Source organism: Mustelus asterias, chromosome 3 (assembly GCF_964213995.1).
Source record: "Mustelus asterias chromosome 3, sMusAst1.hap1.1, whole genome shotgun sequence".
NCBI lineage: Eukaryota > Metazoa > Chordata > Chondrichthyes > Carcharhiniformes > Triakidae > Mustelus > Mustelus asterias.
In genome coordinates this window covers 95,316,767-95,330,143 of record NC_135803.1, presented here as the reverse complement: position 1 = coordinate 95,330,143, position 13,377 = coordinate 95,316,767, and the positions used below count along the sequence as shown (strand labels likewise).

Sequence of the window (13,377 nt, the reverse complement as noted above, 5' to 3'; positions counted from 1 at the left end):
TCTTTGCATCATCCGCTTGCCAGCCTGGCCTCTTGGAACTGCCCAAGGGGGTAACGTGGCAATGCCTAAGGGGGCACCTTGGCACTGCCCACCAGACATGGGCAGTGCCAAAGGATGGGACCAGAGGGTGGTGGGGCCTATAGGGATAGGGCCTCTGGGTGGGGTGATCGGTGGGGGTGCGGGGGCCTGCTTCCACTCTGTACTTGGTGGTGACAGAGGGAGGGAGGCCAGCAATCGCGGTTGGCCATCGCGGTGAGTGGGGTATGGGGGGGTGGGTCAACCTGCTGTGGGGTGGGTCAAGGCTGCGAGGGGGTGGGGGAGGGGACTGGGAGAGGCTGCGGGGGGGGTGTCGGGATTTGCGGGGGAGGTCAGGGCAGCGGGTGGGGCAGAGCTTGGGGTGAGATTGGGACTGCATTGGGGACAGAGGGAAGGTCGAGCCTGGCCCGGATAGGTCAGGGTGATGGGGGGAGGGGTGTCACACAGCCAGTGATGCAGGGGTCACGGGTCTGGCCAGCAATCGAGCTGGCCAGCGATCGGGATGCCGGCAGTGCGTGCTACTGCGCATGTGCCAATCTCGACGCTGACAGATTGGCACATGTGCAGTGGTCCGCTTAGCGCTTATGCAGTGGCCCGCTCAGCGCTATGCTGCCAGCCTCTCCAGTGGAAATAGCCCCACCCCTGGATTTTCAATAATATTCCCGGGATGCGTAGGTTAGAGGGGTTAGTGGGTAAATATGTAGGGATATGTGGATAGGGCCTGGGTGGGATTGTGGTTGGTGCAGACTCGATGGGCCGAATGGCCTCTTTCTGCACTGTAGGATTCTATGATTCTATGATTCACGGTAGTTCTCTCTGCAGTGCACAATGTGGGGGAGATTCATTTTGAAAGTCCCACTGAAAAAAACAGAGGATTTACTCCAGTTTCTACATAAATTTGACACTTAGAATTTTTTTTGGAGAATCCCACCCAATATATTTTAAAACTGTTACGAGACAGCGTGGGCACAAAACTCCCCTTCCTCACTATGGCTATGATGGTCCTCAAATTAATTTGAGGGTGGGGCTCCTATAATCCCCACCCCTCTGGTCCCACCCCCTTGGCACTGCCCATGTCTGGTGGGCAGTGCCAAGGTGCCCACTCGGGCATTGTCACATTACCCATTGGGCAGTGCCAGGAGGCCAGGCTGGCACTGCCAAGCTGGCAATGCCCAAGGGACACCCCTCTTACCCCTGACCTCCCCTCAAGTGGGGAGCTGTTGTAAACCTCACTGGAGTGAAACACTCCTGGCGGCGGGGAGACTCTAGCGGGCCCAGAATCTTCAGTCCCGGGCCCGCTAATCACATTGAAATCTCCATTTAAATAATTTATGCAACTCCACGCTGATTTCTGGCACAGAGCCGACGGCGCTGGAAATCTGGCAGCTGGATACTCGCAGAGACCGTGGCGCCCAGCAGGGAGCCCACTATATGGCCTCAGCTTGAGTTGCCTGGGAGTCGGCTGGGAGAATCGCCGCCATTATTTTCACATTTCATTCAAAATTTTTATTTTCCAATTAATATTCTAAATCTAACCATAGAATACCTACAGTGCAGAATGAGGCCTTTCGGCCCATCATGTCTACACCAACCACAACCCCACAAATTTACCCTACTAATCCCCCTGATACTAGGGTCGATTTAGCATAGCCAATCTACCTAACCTGGACATCTTTGGACTGTGGGAGGAAACCGGAGCACCCGGAGGAAACACACACAGTGAGAAAGTGTAAACTCCACACAGTCAGTGACCCGAGGCTGGAATTGAACCTGGGTCCCTGGTGCTGTGAGGCAGCAGTGCTGACCACTGTGTCACTCACAGTGATTCTGTGATCGCTGTATTCCAAATGCTCCACAATTAAAACACGCTTTATTTACCTATAAATCCACAAATGATTTTCCTTCTTCATTGAGCTAGAGACACACTGATCAGGGCACTAGGGTGTCCTGATCAGGAATGTTTTCTTGTACACATTTCAGGAATTCCTGTCTTTCTTTGCCCTTTATATGATTATTTTCCTTGTCTATATTAGAATAATCAAAGCTTCCCTTTTTACTTCTCTAAAGTTCTTGCATCTTCTGGCAAATTTGCACCTTTATTTCTTTCCCTGTATTTGGTAGCTTATCGCATACATACAGAAATACAATAGTCTCTCTGTTCCTTAATTATAAGTAAATAGATTCTACCTCTGTGCCCTCATGTAGATCATTCCTTTGTAGAACTGTAACACTGGGTGGGACTTTATGGCTGTGTTCATCCCGAAACCGTAAAATCCCGCCCGAGGTCCCGACCTTCCCATTGTCTGCCCCGTGCCCACTCCAATTCCTGTGGAGGGCGGGACAGTAAAATTCCGGCGAGTATCTCTGCTCAAGACTACCACACACCTTCCTTTTCTTCACACCCGATATTCTATGAATACATTGTAACCAGGAATATTGAGTACCCATTCCTCCCTTTGTTTGAGCCAGTTCTTGGTCAATGCCACTATATCATAATCCCATGTGGCTATTTATACCTGCATCTCATCAACCTAATTTACCATGCTGTGCGCATTTACAGACATACATTTGAAACACATCTTTTTCTGCCTCTCATTCTCCATTCCCCCAACTATCTGATTCCTCCCATTTCAGAACTATTCTTTATCTTAAAGATGTGTGCCTCTCAGCCCTCTCTGTACCTTGCACCTCCTTATCCTGGTGCTTCATCCCTTGGGGTGGGGGTACCTGATTCAGGAGATGATAATCATCACTGACCTATGTGATATTTCAGTATAATAACTTCTTCTCATCAGGAGTGGAGTGGTTTTGTATGTGGGAAAGTCCCAACAGCTCTGAATGCCCATTCAGTTGATTTCTGAATCTCAGGTGACCATTAAAACTGGGTTGAATAAGTAAATGGATTATGCTATGTATGGGCCCGATTTTACCATTTTGATTCTAAGTGCTGAATCTGGGTGCAATTCAGATCCGACTTGGAAAATGTTCTCAGGCGCCTCCATACGCACTTAGCCTGAAAAAAAAAATCGCCAGTCTGAATCGCACTGTGGGCGGGGCTTTCACACCCAAAATGCTGCAGCTCTGATCGGAGCCTTCAACTGCGCATGCGCAGTGAGGAAAAAAGTTTGAAAAACGCGCCCCTGTCATATCACTCCCAGGCCGCAAAAAGCGGATAAAGCAGCCCGGGAGCGAAAAGCAGGAGCGATGGCCCCCACAGACATCGCCCCACCCCCACAACATAACTGTCTCCCTTATCCACCAACCCACCCCCCCCCCCCCCCCCCCCCGCTACCCAGACCGATCGCGACCCCCCCCCCCCCCCCCCACTGATCGCCCGCGGAGTGACAGCGGACCGACCCCCCATGCCTCCCCACCAGAGATCCATCTGGCCTCCCTCCACCACAGAACGATCGGGCCTCCCTCCTCCCCCGCTCCCCACCAGAGAGCAATCTGGCCCTCCTCCTCCTTTCCCCCCACCCCCTCACCAGAGAATGATCTGGCCCGCCTCTTCTCTCTCTCTCTCTCTCTCTCCCTCCCCCCCCCCTCCACCTCAGAGAACCGCTGGAAGCTCTGAACTTACCTATTCAGAAGCTGGAGCACCCAAAACAGACCTTTGCCGAGCATGTCGGTTTCGTGCCGAATCTTGATGGGCGAGCGCGATGCTGAAGGGGGAAATGCAGGTAAAGTTGGGTGAGCAGTCCATTAATTCAATTTAAATGCATGCAAATGCATTTAAATCGCTGTTGCGCCCATTTCAGGCGCGGTTTGGATTGCGGCCGTTTTCGGGCCTTGGTAAAGTGGGCATCTGCATGGAGGTGGGCGCGGATCATGCTAATCGCCTCACGCCCGACTTTACCAAGTTTTCGTGCCCGAAAACGGGCGCACGCAATGGTAAAATCGGGCCCTATGTCTTTGTAACATTAGTATTGAAGCGCGGAAAATTGTCTTTCAGATACTATTGGGCACGGAATGACCTCCGTGTGTGTGCAGTGAATGCTGAATTTCTCTATGGATATGAATACTTGGGAAACACCGGTCGCCTGGTCATCACCCCACTCACAGACAGGTAAAATTGATCTTTTCACTTTTACATTGTCGCATTTTGGTAATAATTTTTCTTGATGGTGGAATGTTTAAGCATTTAAATATTTTATGTATTCAATCTATGTTATTATTTCTATAAATTGTTAAAGTGACAAAGTCTGACTGGTGAATTGTGGGTTAATACCCAAGGAGCAAAAGTACAGACAGGATTGTAGTAAGAATTTATCATGTGTTTACATGTGAACTTAAACAATTAAATTTCTAGCCTTTAGTGTCTGCAGTGCCTTTTCAAAATAGATCATGACAAAGTGGTAGTGAGTGAGCCACTTCCTTGTCTGCTGTAGCATGCAGCCATCAAACAGTGAGTTCAAAACCTCCACAACTCTCTGGGTGAAAATTCTTTTTCTTATCTCCCCTCTAACCTTTCTATCAATCATTTCAAATCTATGTCCCCTACTCACTGACTTCTCTGCTAAAATAAATAGGCCTTTCCTATTCACTCTATCCTGTCCCTCACAATTATGTACATCTCAATCAAATCTTCCCTCAACCTCCTCTGTTCCAAGGTGAACAACCATGCCTGATCCAATCTTTCATCATAGTTGCATTTTCCAGTCCTGGCAACTTCTTGTAAATCTCTCTGTACCCTCTCTAATACAATTACTTCCTTTCTGTAATGAGGTGACCAGAACTGTGTATAGTACTTAAGCTTGTGGCCACTTGCCTTCTTAACCACCTTATCAGCCTGTCCTGCTACCTTGAGAGATCTGTGGACTTTCACTCCAAGGTCTCTCACTTTCTCTACACCTTTCAGTATCCTCCCATTTATTGTATAATCTTTTGCCTCAATTCCTTGCAATGTTCCAGTGAGATGAAAGATGAAGAACAGCACCTGATCTTCTGATTAGGCACTTTGAAACCTTCTGGACTCAACATTGAGCTCAACAACTTAAGACCATGAATTTTATCTTCCACTTTGTATTTTTAACCCTTAGTTCCAGTCTGTATCTTGTTCTCATGTTTTGTCTTAAGAACATAAATAAGAATATAAGAACTAGGAGCAGGTGTAACCATCTGGCCCCTCGAGCCTGCTCCGCCATTCAATAAGATCATGGCTGACCTTTGTGGACTCGGCTCCACTTACTCGCCTGCTCACCATAACCCTTAATTCCTTTACTGTTCAAAAATTTATCTACCCTTGCCTTAAAAACATTCAATGGGGTAGCCTCAACTGCTTCACTGGGCAGGGAATTCCACAGATTCACAACCCTTTGTGTGAAGAAGTTCCTCCTCAACTCAGTCCTAAATCTGCTTCCCCTTATTTTGAGGCTATGCCCCCTAGATCTAGTTTCACCCGCCAGTGGAAACAACTCCCCTGCTTCTATCTTATCTATTCTCTTCATAATCTTATATGTTTCTATAAGATCTCCCCCCATTCTTCTGAATTCCAATGAATATAGCCCCAGTCTATTCAGTCTCACCTCATAAGCCAACCCTCTCAACTCCGGAATCAACCTAGTGAATCTCCTCTGCACCCCCTCCAGTGCCAGTATATCCTTTCTCAAGTAAGGAGACCAAAACTGTACACAGTACTCCAGGTGTGGCCTCATCAGCACCTTATACAGTTGCAACATAACCTCACTGTTTTTAAACTCCACCCCTCAAGCAAAAAAGGACAAAATTTCATTTGCCTTCTTAATTATCTGCCACACCTGCAAACCAACTCCTTGAGATTCCTGCACAAGGACACCCAGGTCCCTCTGCACAGCAGCATGCTGCAATTTTTTATCATTTAAATAATAGTCCATTTTGTTGTTATTCCTACCAAAATGGATGACCTCACATTTACCAACATTGTCCTCCATCTGCCAGACCCTCGCCCACTCACTTAGACTATCTATATCCCTTTGCAGACTTTCAGCGTCCTCTGCACACTTTGCTCTGCCACTCATCTTAGTGTCATCTGCGAATTTTGACACACTACACTTGGTCCCCAACTCCAAATCATCTATGTAAATCATAAACAATTGCGGTCCCAACACTGATCCCTGACGCACACCACTAGTCACTGATTGCGAACCAGAAAAACACCCATTTACCCCCAGTCTTTGCTTTCTGTTAGTTAACCAATCCTCTATCCATGCTAATACATTACCCGTAACACCGTGCACCTTTATCTTATGTAGCAGTCTTTGGTGCAGCACCTTGTCAAATGCCTTCTGGAAACCCAGATACACCACATCCACAGATTCCCCATTGTCTACTGCACATGTAATGCTCTCAAAGAATTCCACCAAATTAGTCAAACATGACCTTCCTTTCATGAACCCATGCTGCGTCTTACTAATGGGACAATTTATATCCAGATGTCTCGCTATTTCCTCCTTGATGATAGATTCAAGCATTTTCGCTACTACAGAAGTTAAGCTAACCGGCCTATAGTTACCCGCCTTTTGTCTACCTCCTTTTTTAAACAGTGGCAGTGATTTGATTTATTATTGTCACATGTATTAACATACAGTGAAAAGTATTGTTTCTTGCGCGCTACACAAACAAAACATACCGTTCATAGAGAAGGAAACGAGAGAGTGCAGAATGTAGTGTTACAATCATAGTTAGGGTGTAGAGAAAAAGTTTAAAAGAGTTAGAATGAAGTTTTAGAAGCATAGAACAAGAGTAAAAGATAGAATTAGAAGGTATGCTGGGCTCAGCTTGCAAGAAGTCGCCACACTCCGGTGCCATCTTGGATATGAACTAAGTGGTACAATATTATGCAAGGTGCTGGAACAGAAAGACAAGGGAGTTAACGTACAGAAATCTTAGGAAGTGTTACAACAAGTTAATAATGCCGTTAAAGAGCATGCAGAATCATTAGTTTTATAAATAGAAACATGGTGAAGGTGTCCCGAGGTGAAGACTATTTGATTGTAAGCTGCGGGAGCAACCTGTTCCTTGGTTCACAATAAAGAGTGCTGCTGATGGGAAACATGGGGAGGGATTTTCTGGCTGCACTCGCCCGAAAACTGGAAAATCCCGCCCGAGGTCAATGGACCTTTCCATTGTCCAACCCTCACCCCCTCTGATTCCCGTGACAGAGAGACAGTAAAATTCACCTCATGGGGAGAATTTTAATCCCCAGGATGGTTAGGAGAGAAATAAGGGTGGTGGCGTGGTGGGCTTAAGATGAAAACTGACTCCATTCTGCCGTGAATAAGCCTACTTCCAGTTTAACAGGGGCAGGTTGATGAGGTGGGTCAGCAACTAACTCTGCTAGTAAGGCTGTGTATTTAAGATTTTAACAGACTTTTGCATACAACACCTATGGCTTAGGATTCCTGGGCTTGGGAAACGGGTATCTGAAAGCGATGGGATACCCGATGCAGCACACAAGACTTTCCAGCACTGTTAGTGGGTCAGGAACAGGAATACCTTTTCTGACCACTCTCCTCCCCTACCCTGCCCCCATGACAGCATTTGTGAAGAGAGAAACAGAGTAAACATTTCAAGCCCATATGACTCTTCTTCAGGACTTGAAATATTAGCCCTGTTTCTCTCTCCAGCTGAGTTTTTCCAGCATTTTCTGTTTTTATTTCAGATTTCCAGCATCTGCAGAATGGAAAGGTCTTAATTGCCTGTAAATCACTACTATTTAGCCAATGTAGTAATATAGGAAATGTGTCAGATGATTTTCATACAGCAATGTTCAAAAATAACAATGAGACATGATGGGATAACTTGTTCCCGTGGATAAAAGCAAAAATACTGCAGATGCTAGAATCTGAAACAAAAACAGAAAATGCTGGAAATTCTCAGCAGGTCTGACAGCATCTGTGGAGAGGGAATAGAGCCAATGTTTAGAGCCTGGATGACCTTTCGTCAGAGCTCTGACAAAGAGTCATGCAAATTCAAAACGTTGGCTTTATTCTCTCTACATAGATGTTGTCAGACTTGCTGAGATTTTCCAGCATTTTCTGTTTTTGTGACTTGTTTCTATGATGTTGGTGGAGGGGTATTGTATTTTCTAGCTCTTCTACTTGTATTTGTTGTTTTCACATTGCCTTTTCTTTTTCTGTCACTTCTTCTTTTCCTCTTTTGTCCTATACTCTTCATTTCTTTTTCTCCATCTTTGATATTTGTGCTTTCCTTCCTGTCTTTCTTCTCCTTCTCTATGTTTTCTTTCAGGTGAGTGATGATGGGTAACTTGGTGGGTAACTTGGTGTGGTGGTGAGGTAGTGAAAGATTGACTGTCAGCAACTCTTTCATGGAAGTTGAAGGGAAATCATGGTGCTAGTAGCTCTTTTCCTATCCCTTTCCCTAACACATATACCTACTCCATTCTCTCACTTTTATCTCCCTATGTCGCAGTTTGTACCATTCTTTCATCCCAACATATCTGTTGTTCAATCCCAATGCTATTCCTTCCTCTTCTCTCTTGAACTACCCACTGTCTGTTGCTCAGCTGCCATTTATCTCGTCTTTAACTCGCTGTCAACTTCTCTGCCTGATTCACAACTCTGTATTCCAAAGCAACACTGAGAAACCAGAGTTCATCTCACTAACCTAATTCAAATTACTCGCCCTCTGATCTGTTATTATATTTGATTTCCCTCAACTATGTTACTATACTATGCTTCAAAATTCAATTCATAGTTTTAAAACATCAAATTAGAAGGAAGAAAGACTGACTTTCTCCCTCCCTCACTTTGTCTTTCTGTTTGGGGATGATTTTAACCCTCTCTGATGGAGACTACCCGAATAAAGTTTTCCTCTATCTTTTCAAAAATAAATTCCCGAACTACCAGAAACGAAAGAACAGTTTATCGTTTTAACATATGCGTGCTGGGAAATTCGGTACAATATACCTGTTTAAATGGCACAATCTGCATTTAGCAAGAAAATTCCCCAACACTGAACAAAAAAATCACGTCCAACCCCAGGCTTTTTTGCAATTCAATTCAAAATGTTATTGAAGGGGCTTAAGAACACAAAATGCAACTTAACTGACAATTTTTATTCAATTGTTTGTGAAATATCATTTTTATTTTTTGAATTTTCTATCAATGTTTACTTTGGATAACGCAAAATTTTATTACTGAGAAAAAATATAACATTTATTTAAGATTTTTATGAAGATTGACAAGTGGCATTTTTCTCCATAATACTCCTCCATTCAAAGTACTGTAATGCCTAATTGTAGAAAAATTGTACAATATAAATATCCTTAGGAGTGACTAACCGATGCCCCTCTATAGCTCACCTATTGGGGAGGGTGGGAAATTAGTTGGCTCCCAAATTGAGCAGGAAGCAGGTTCGCTCAGTGAGGAAGGTGGCAATTCCAAGAAGGGCCTTGAACAGGCTAACAGTTTTCTTGGATTTTCCTGTGAGCCTGAGTACTTCTGCTTTGAGTAAGTTTTCGCTGATCTCTTTTGAGGATCACTGTTTAGACTACTATCTGCTTGGTATGACTAGGCAGAGTGTTTATGACGTTTGCTCTGTCCAGTAGTACCTGAATTTCATAATCCAGGTCCTACAGCTAATGTAGAAACACAGTTTGCTTATCTAAGAAATTTATCACAGGTGACACCTTGCATGTTGCCTTTGACTTTGGGTGCGCCAGAAAATTAATCAAGTTTTTCCCTGAAAAATTGGGTGGCCCTGAGTTGAATTTCTTCCATTTCATCTCTTCAACCTGAAAAATGATTTAGTGTAGTGAATGAAAATATCACTTCATTGCGGTCAAAGGTATGTGAGTTATCTTGAAGCACAATTTCAATAAAGCTCAGTTTTTCAAATAACTCATCTCATATAAGACTTAGATGTAAATGAAATATACTAGTGGAGTTTCACAGTAACTTCATTGCTGTGTTAATGTAAGCCTACTTGTGACACTAATAAATAAACTTTAAGTTTTACTTCTCATTTACTAGTTATCTTTTAACTTCACAAAATCAACATTTAAATCTTTTTTTCCACTGTATATATTATAATGGATTTTGAAACACTTCTTCCTGTTTCTAGGTGCTACCTCACATTAACTGGTGCTTTGCACCTTAAATTTGGTGGCGCACCTGCTGGACCTGCTGGCACAGGGAAAACTGAAACTACCAAAGACTTGGGTAAAGCCCTTGCAATACAGACTGTCGTTTTCAACTGCTCTGACCAGCTGGATTTCTTAGCAATGGGCAAATTCCTTAAAGGTTTGGCCAGGTATGAGATGATAATAATCCATGGTGTAGGATACTTGTGTTCCCATGCTATTCACCATGGAAGCCTTTTCCATATTTAAAGTTCAGCCATTCCCTCAATGCAGGGAAGAAGCTCCACATTACAACTCCAGAATCCTTGCAGTCGCAGCTACTACTGAAGAAGTTGGCAGATGTGAGCAACCAGAGCCCAGGACATATGAAGGTGCTTCTGGCATTTCCTTTCATTCATTTCTCGATTAAAACCATCACCCGATACACCCATGGTCATTGGATCAATGCCTGCCATTGCAGTAGATCATGATCACCAGTGTTTTGACTTTATAGAGATCCTGCTGCTCAGGTCCTTGCTTTTCCTGGCCCTGCGCCAACTTGTGATGGACCCTCCTTCCTCTCATCTGGATGAGAGCCATTACCAAGGTGGGCTGCCTGCAGCCTGCATCATCAACACTTAAATGGATCTGTGAACAAATTGAAGTGATTTTGTAAACATGTCCTTTACAGCTTTCCCTCCATCTCAAAGCTAGCAAGCTAAGCTAAGCCCTTTGCCTGGCTTCCATCTAAACATGGCATCCCTACCTCACCCCTTCCAAGTGAAGGACATCGTCCCCCAGACACTGCTTCCCCAACTTCCCTGCTTAGCCTTGGCACAGTTTTTGCTAGCGGCCCCCAAGAAAGCAAAAGCAGCATCTACTCACCTCAAAGCCGTGGAAGCAGTCAAGCTCACCAGATTCTCACCACCTATTTACAGTTGTAGAACTGAATGCTTTAAATTCTCACTGGCAGGGAACTTAATTTGGATAGTGAACTTAATTTCAGCGGGTGGCATATTAATAAGCATGTTAATATATGCAAATGGAGAAACTTGACCCAGCTTTAACCTCCCCTGAAAATTGGAAGAACAAATTTCACAGTTTATCTCACCATTGGGAAACAGATTTTTAGTCTCTTGCCAAATTAAGTACCCCTGCTTGGCACAATTCTGTCTGCGGGCGGGACTGGAAGATTCCGTCCATAAAAACATATTATAAAAACTTCGATTATAAAAACAAACAGATTAATGAAAGTAAATATAGATCACTTTGAGACAGAGACAGGGGAATTTGTAATGGTGTTTAAGAAAATTACAGTCGTTGTTAACGTATCTTCACACTTCTATTTTTTCTTCGGGGAATAGTGGCAGGTGGTGGAAGGATTCCCAGGCTGATTATCAGCCCATTGTACCACATCATGAATGCTCTTTCCAAGGGCTAACAAGACCTGTGGAGCTTCTAGCCCAAAAGTAGTGACTCTACTACTATGCCAAAAGACTTCCGTACAGAGACATTTAAAAAATATACTTTGTCTGTCTTCATGAAACAGTCTCGAAGTATGGAGGAACCACGATCTGGCTAGGATGAGAAACTTAAGAAAATTAGTATTAGTAAAGAAATAGTACTATAGAAATTAATGTAACTAAAAACTGACAAATCTGGACCTGACGGCCTACACCTAAGGGTTTTAGGAGAGGTGGCTACAGAGATCGAGATGTTTCGGTTTTGATCTTCAAAATTCTCTATGGTCTAGAATAGTTCCTGTGGATTGGAAGGTAGCCAACTTAACCCTGCTACTCAAGACAGGAGAGCGAGAGATAAAAAAAACAGGGAATTATAGGTCAATTAGCCGAGTGGAAAAATGTTGGAACCTGTTGCTAGTGAGAACAGGGCACTTGAAAATTCATAAAATAACTAAGCAGAGTCAACCCCCGATACATGAAATCTTATTTGCCAAATCTTTTAGATTTTTTTGAGGTTGTAACCAGCAGGGTGGATACAGAGAAATCATTGGATGTAATGTATTTGGATTTCCAGAAAGCATTTGATGAGGTACCACATGAGAATTTACTGCAAAAAGTTAGGAATCACATGACTGGGGACACTATATCAGCATGAATCAAGTATTAGTTATCAGACAGAAAGCAGAGGTTATGAATAAATGGGTCATTTTTGGCAACTAATGGGGTACCACATGGATCGGTGCTTCATGGGCCTCAAATAGACCACAGCTATTTATATTCTATATCAGTGACTTAGATGAAGAGATGTGTAATGTGTGTAAGTATGCTGATGATACAAAATTAGGTGAAAAGGTAAGCTGTGAGAAGGATGTAAAAAGGCTGCCAAAGGGTTTAAACAGGTTAGCAGAGAGAGCGAGAATGTGACAGATGGAATATAATGTAGGGAAATGTGTAGTCATCCACTTTGGTAGGAAAAATAGTAAAGCAGAATATTTTTAAATGGCGAAACATTGGGAAATATTGATCAGGGAATTACAATAGGTTAACATGCAGGTACAGAAAACAATTTGGAAGGCAAATGGTTTATTAAAAAGGTATTGGGAGTATTAGAGTAAAGAATTGTAATTGGATAGGACCTTGGTGAGACCCCACCCGAAGGACTGTGTAAAGTTTTGGTCTCATTACCTGAAGAGGGGTACACTGGCCCAGAGGGTGTGCAGTGAAGGTTCACGAGACTAACCCCTAGGATCGCAAGATTGTCTTATGAGGGGAGATTGAGGACGCTAGGCCTATATTCTGTAGAGTTTATAAGATTGGGAGCTGATCTTATTGAAGATCAGCAACATTCTTGTGGGATGTGACAGGGTATAAATGGGAAGGATGTTTCCCTGGCTGGGATTCTAAAACCACAGGACACAGTCTCGGCATAATGAGTGGACATTTAAAACTGAAATGAGGAGGATTTTCTTCACTCAGAGGTTCACTTGAGAGGATTGACAGGACTTCAGTTTAATATCACACCTCCAAAAAACAATCCCATGCAACAATCCTTCAGTATTGTACTATAATGTCAGCCTAGGTTTTGTGCTCAAGTCTCTGGGGTGGGCCTAAAACCCACAATTTTCTGACTTAAAGGCAAGTGTGCTACCAACTAATCTACTGCTGATACCTGCTGCCTTCATCCCAAATACTTGTTATTGGTGTTTCAATCAGTTTTAACCACATTCTTGTCCATTTATCTCACTCACTGTCTGTAGAATTGCATCCACCTATTTGCATTTACAGTGCTTAAATCTATTTCTATCTCCCCCTTTGGAT

General features: G+C 43.8%; 1 protein-coding gene across 6 annotated transcripts in view; it reads left to right on the top strand.

Moving 5' to 3' along the window:
• dnah1 (dynein, axonemal, heavy chain 1) overlaps positions 1 to 13,377 on the top strand; it is a 510,234-nt gene that overhangs the window by 227,631 nt on the left and 269,226 nt on the right. For all 6 annotated transcript variants that reach the window (XM_078209369.1, XM_078209371.1, XM_078209370.1 and 3 more), the window contains 2 exons: positions 3,989 to 4,102; positions 10,099 to 10,287. In XM_078209369.1, coding sequence (XP_078065495.1) covers positions 3,989 to 4,102; positions 10,099 to 10,287 — 303 coding nt within the window. The remainder of the gene's footprint in view (positions 1 to 3,988; positions 4,103 to 10,098; positions 10,288 to 13,377) is intronic.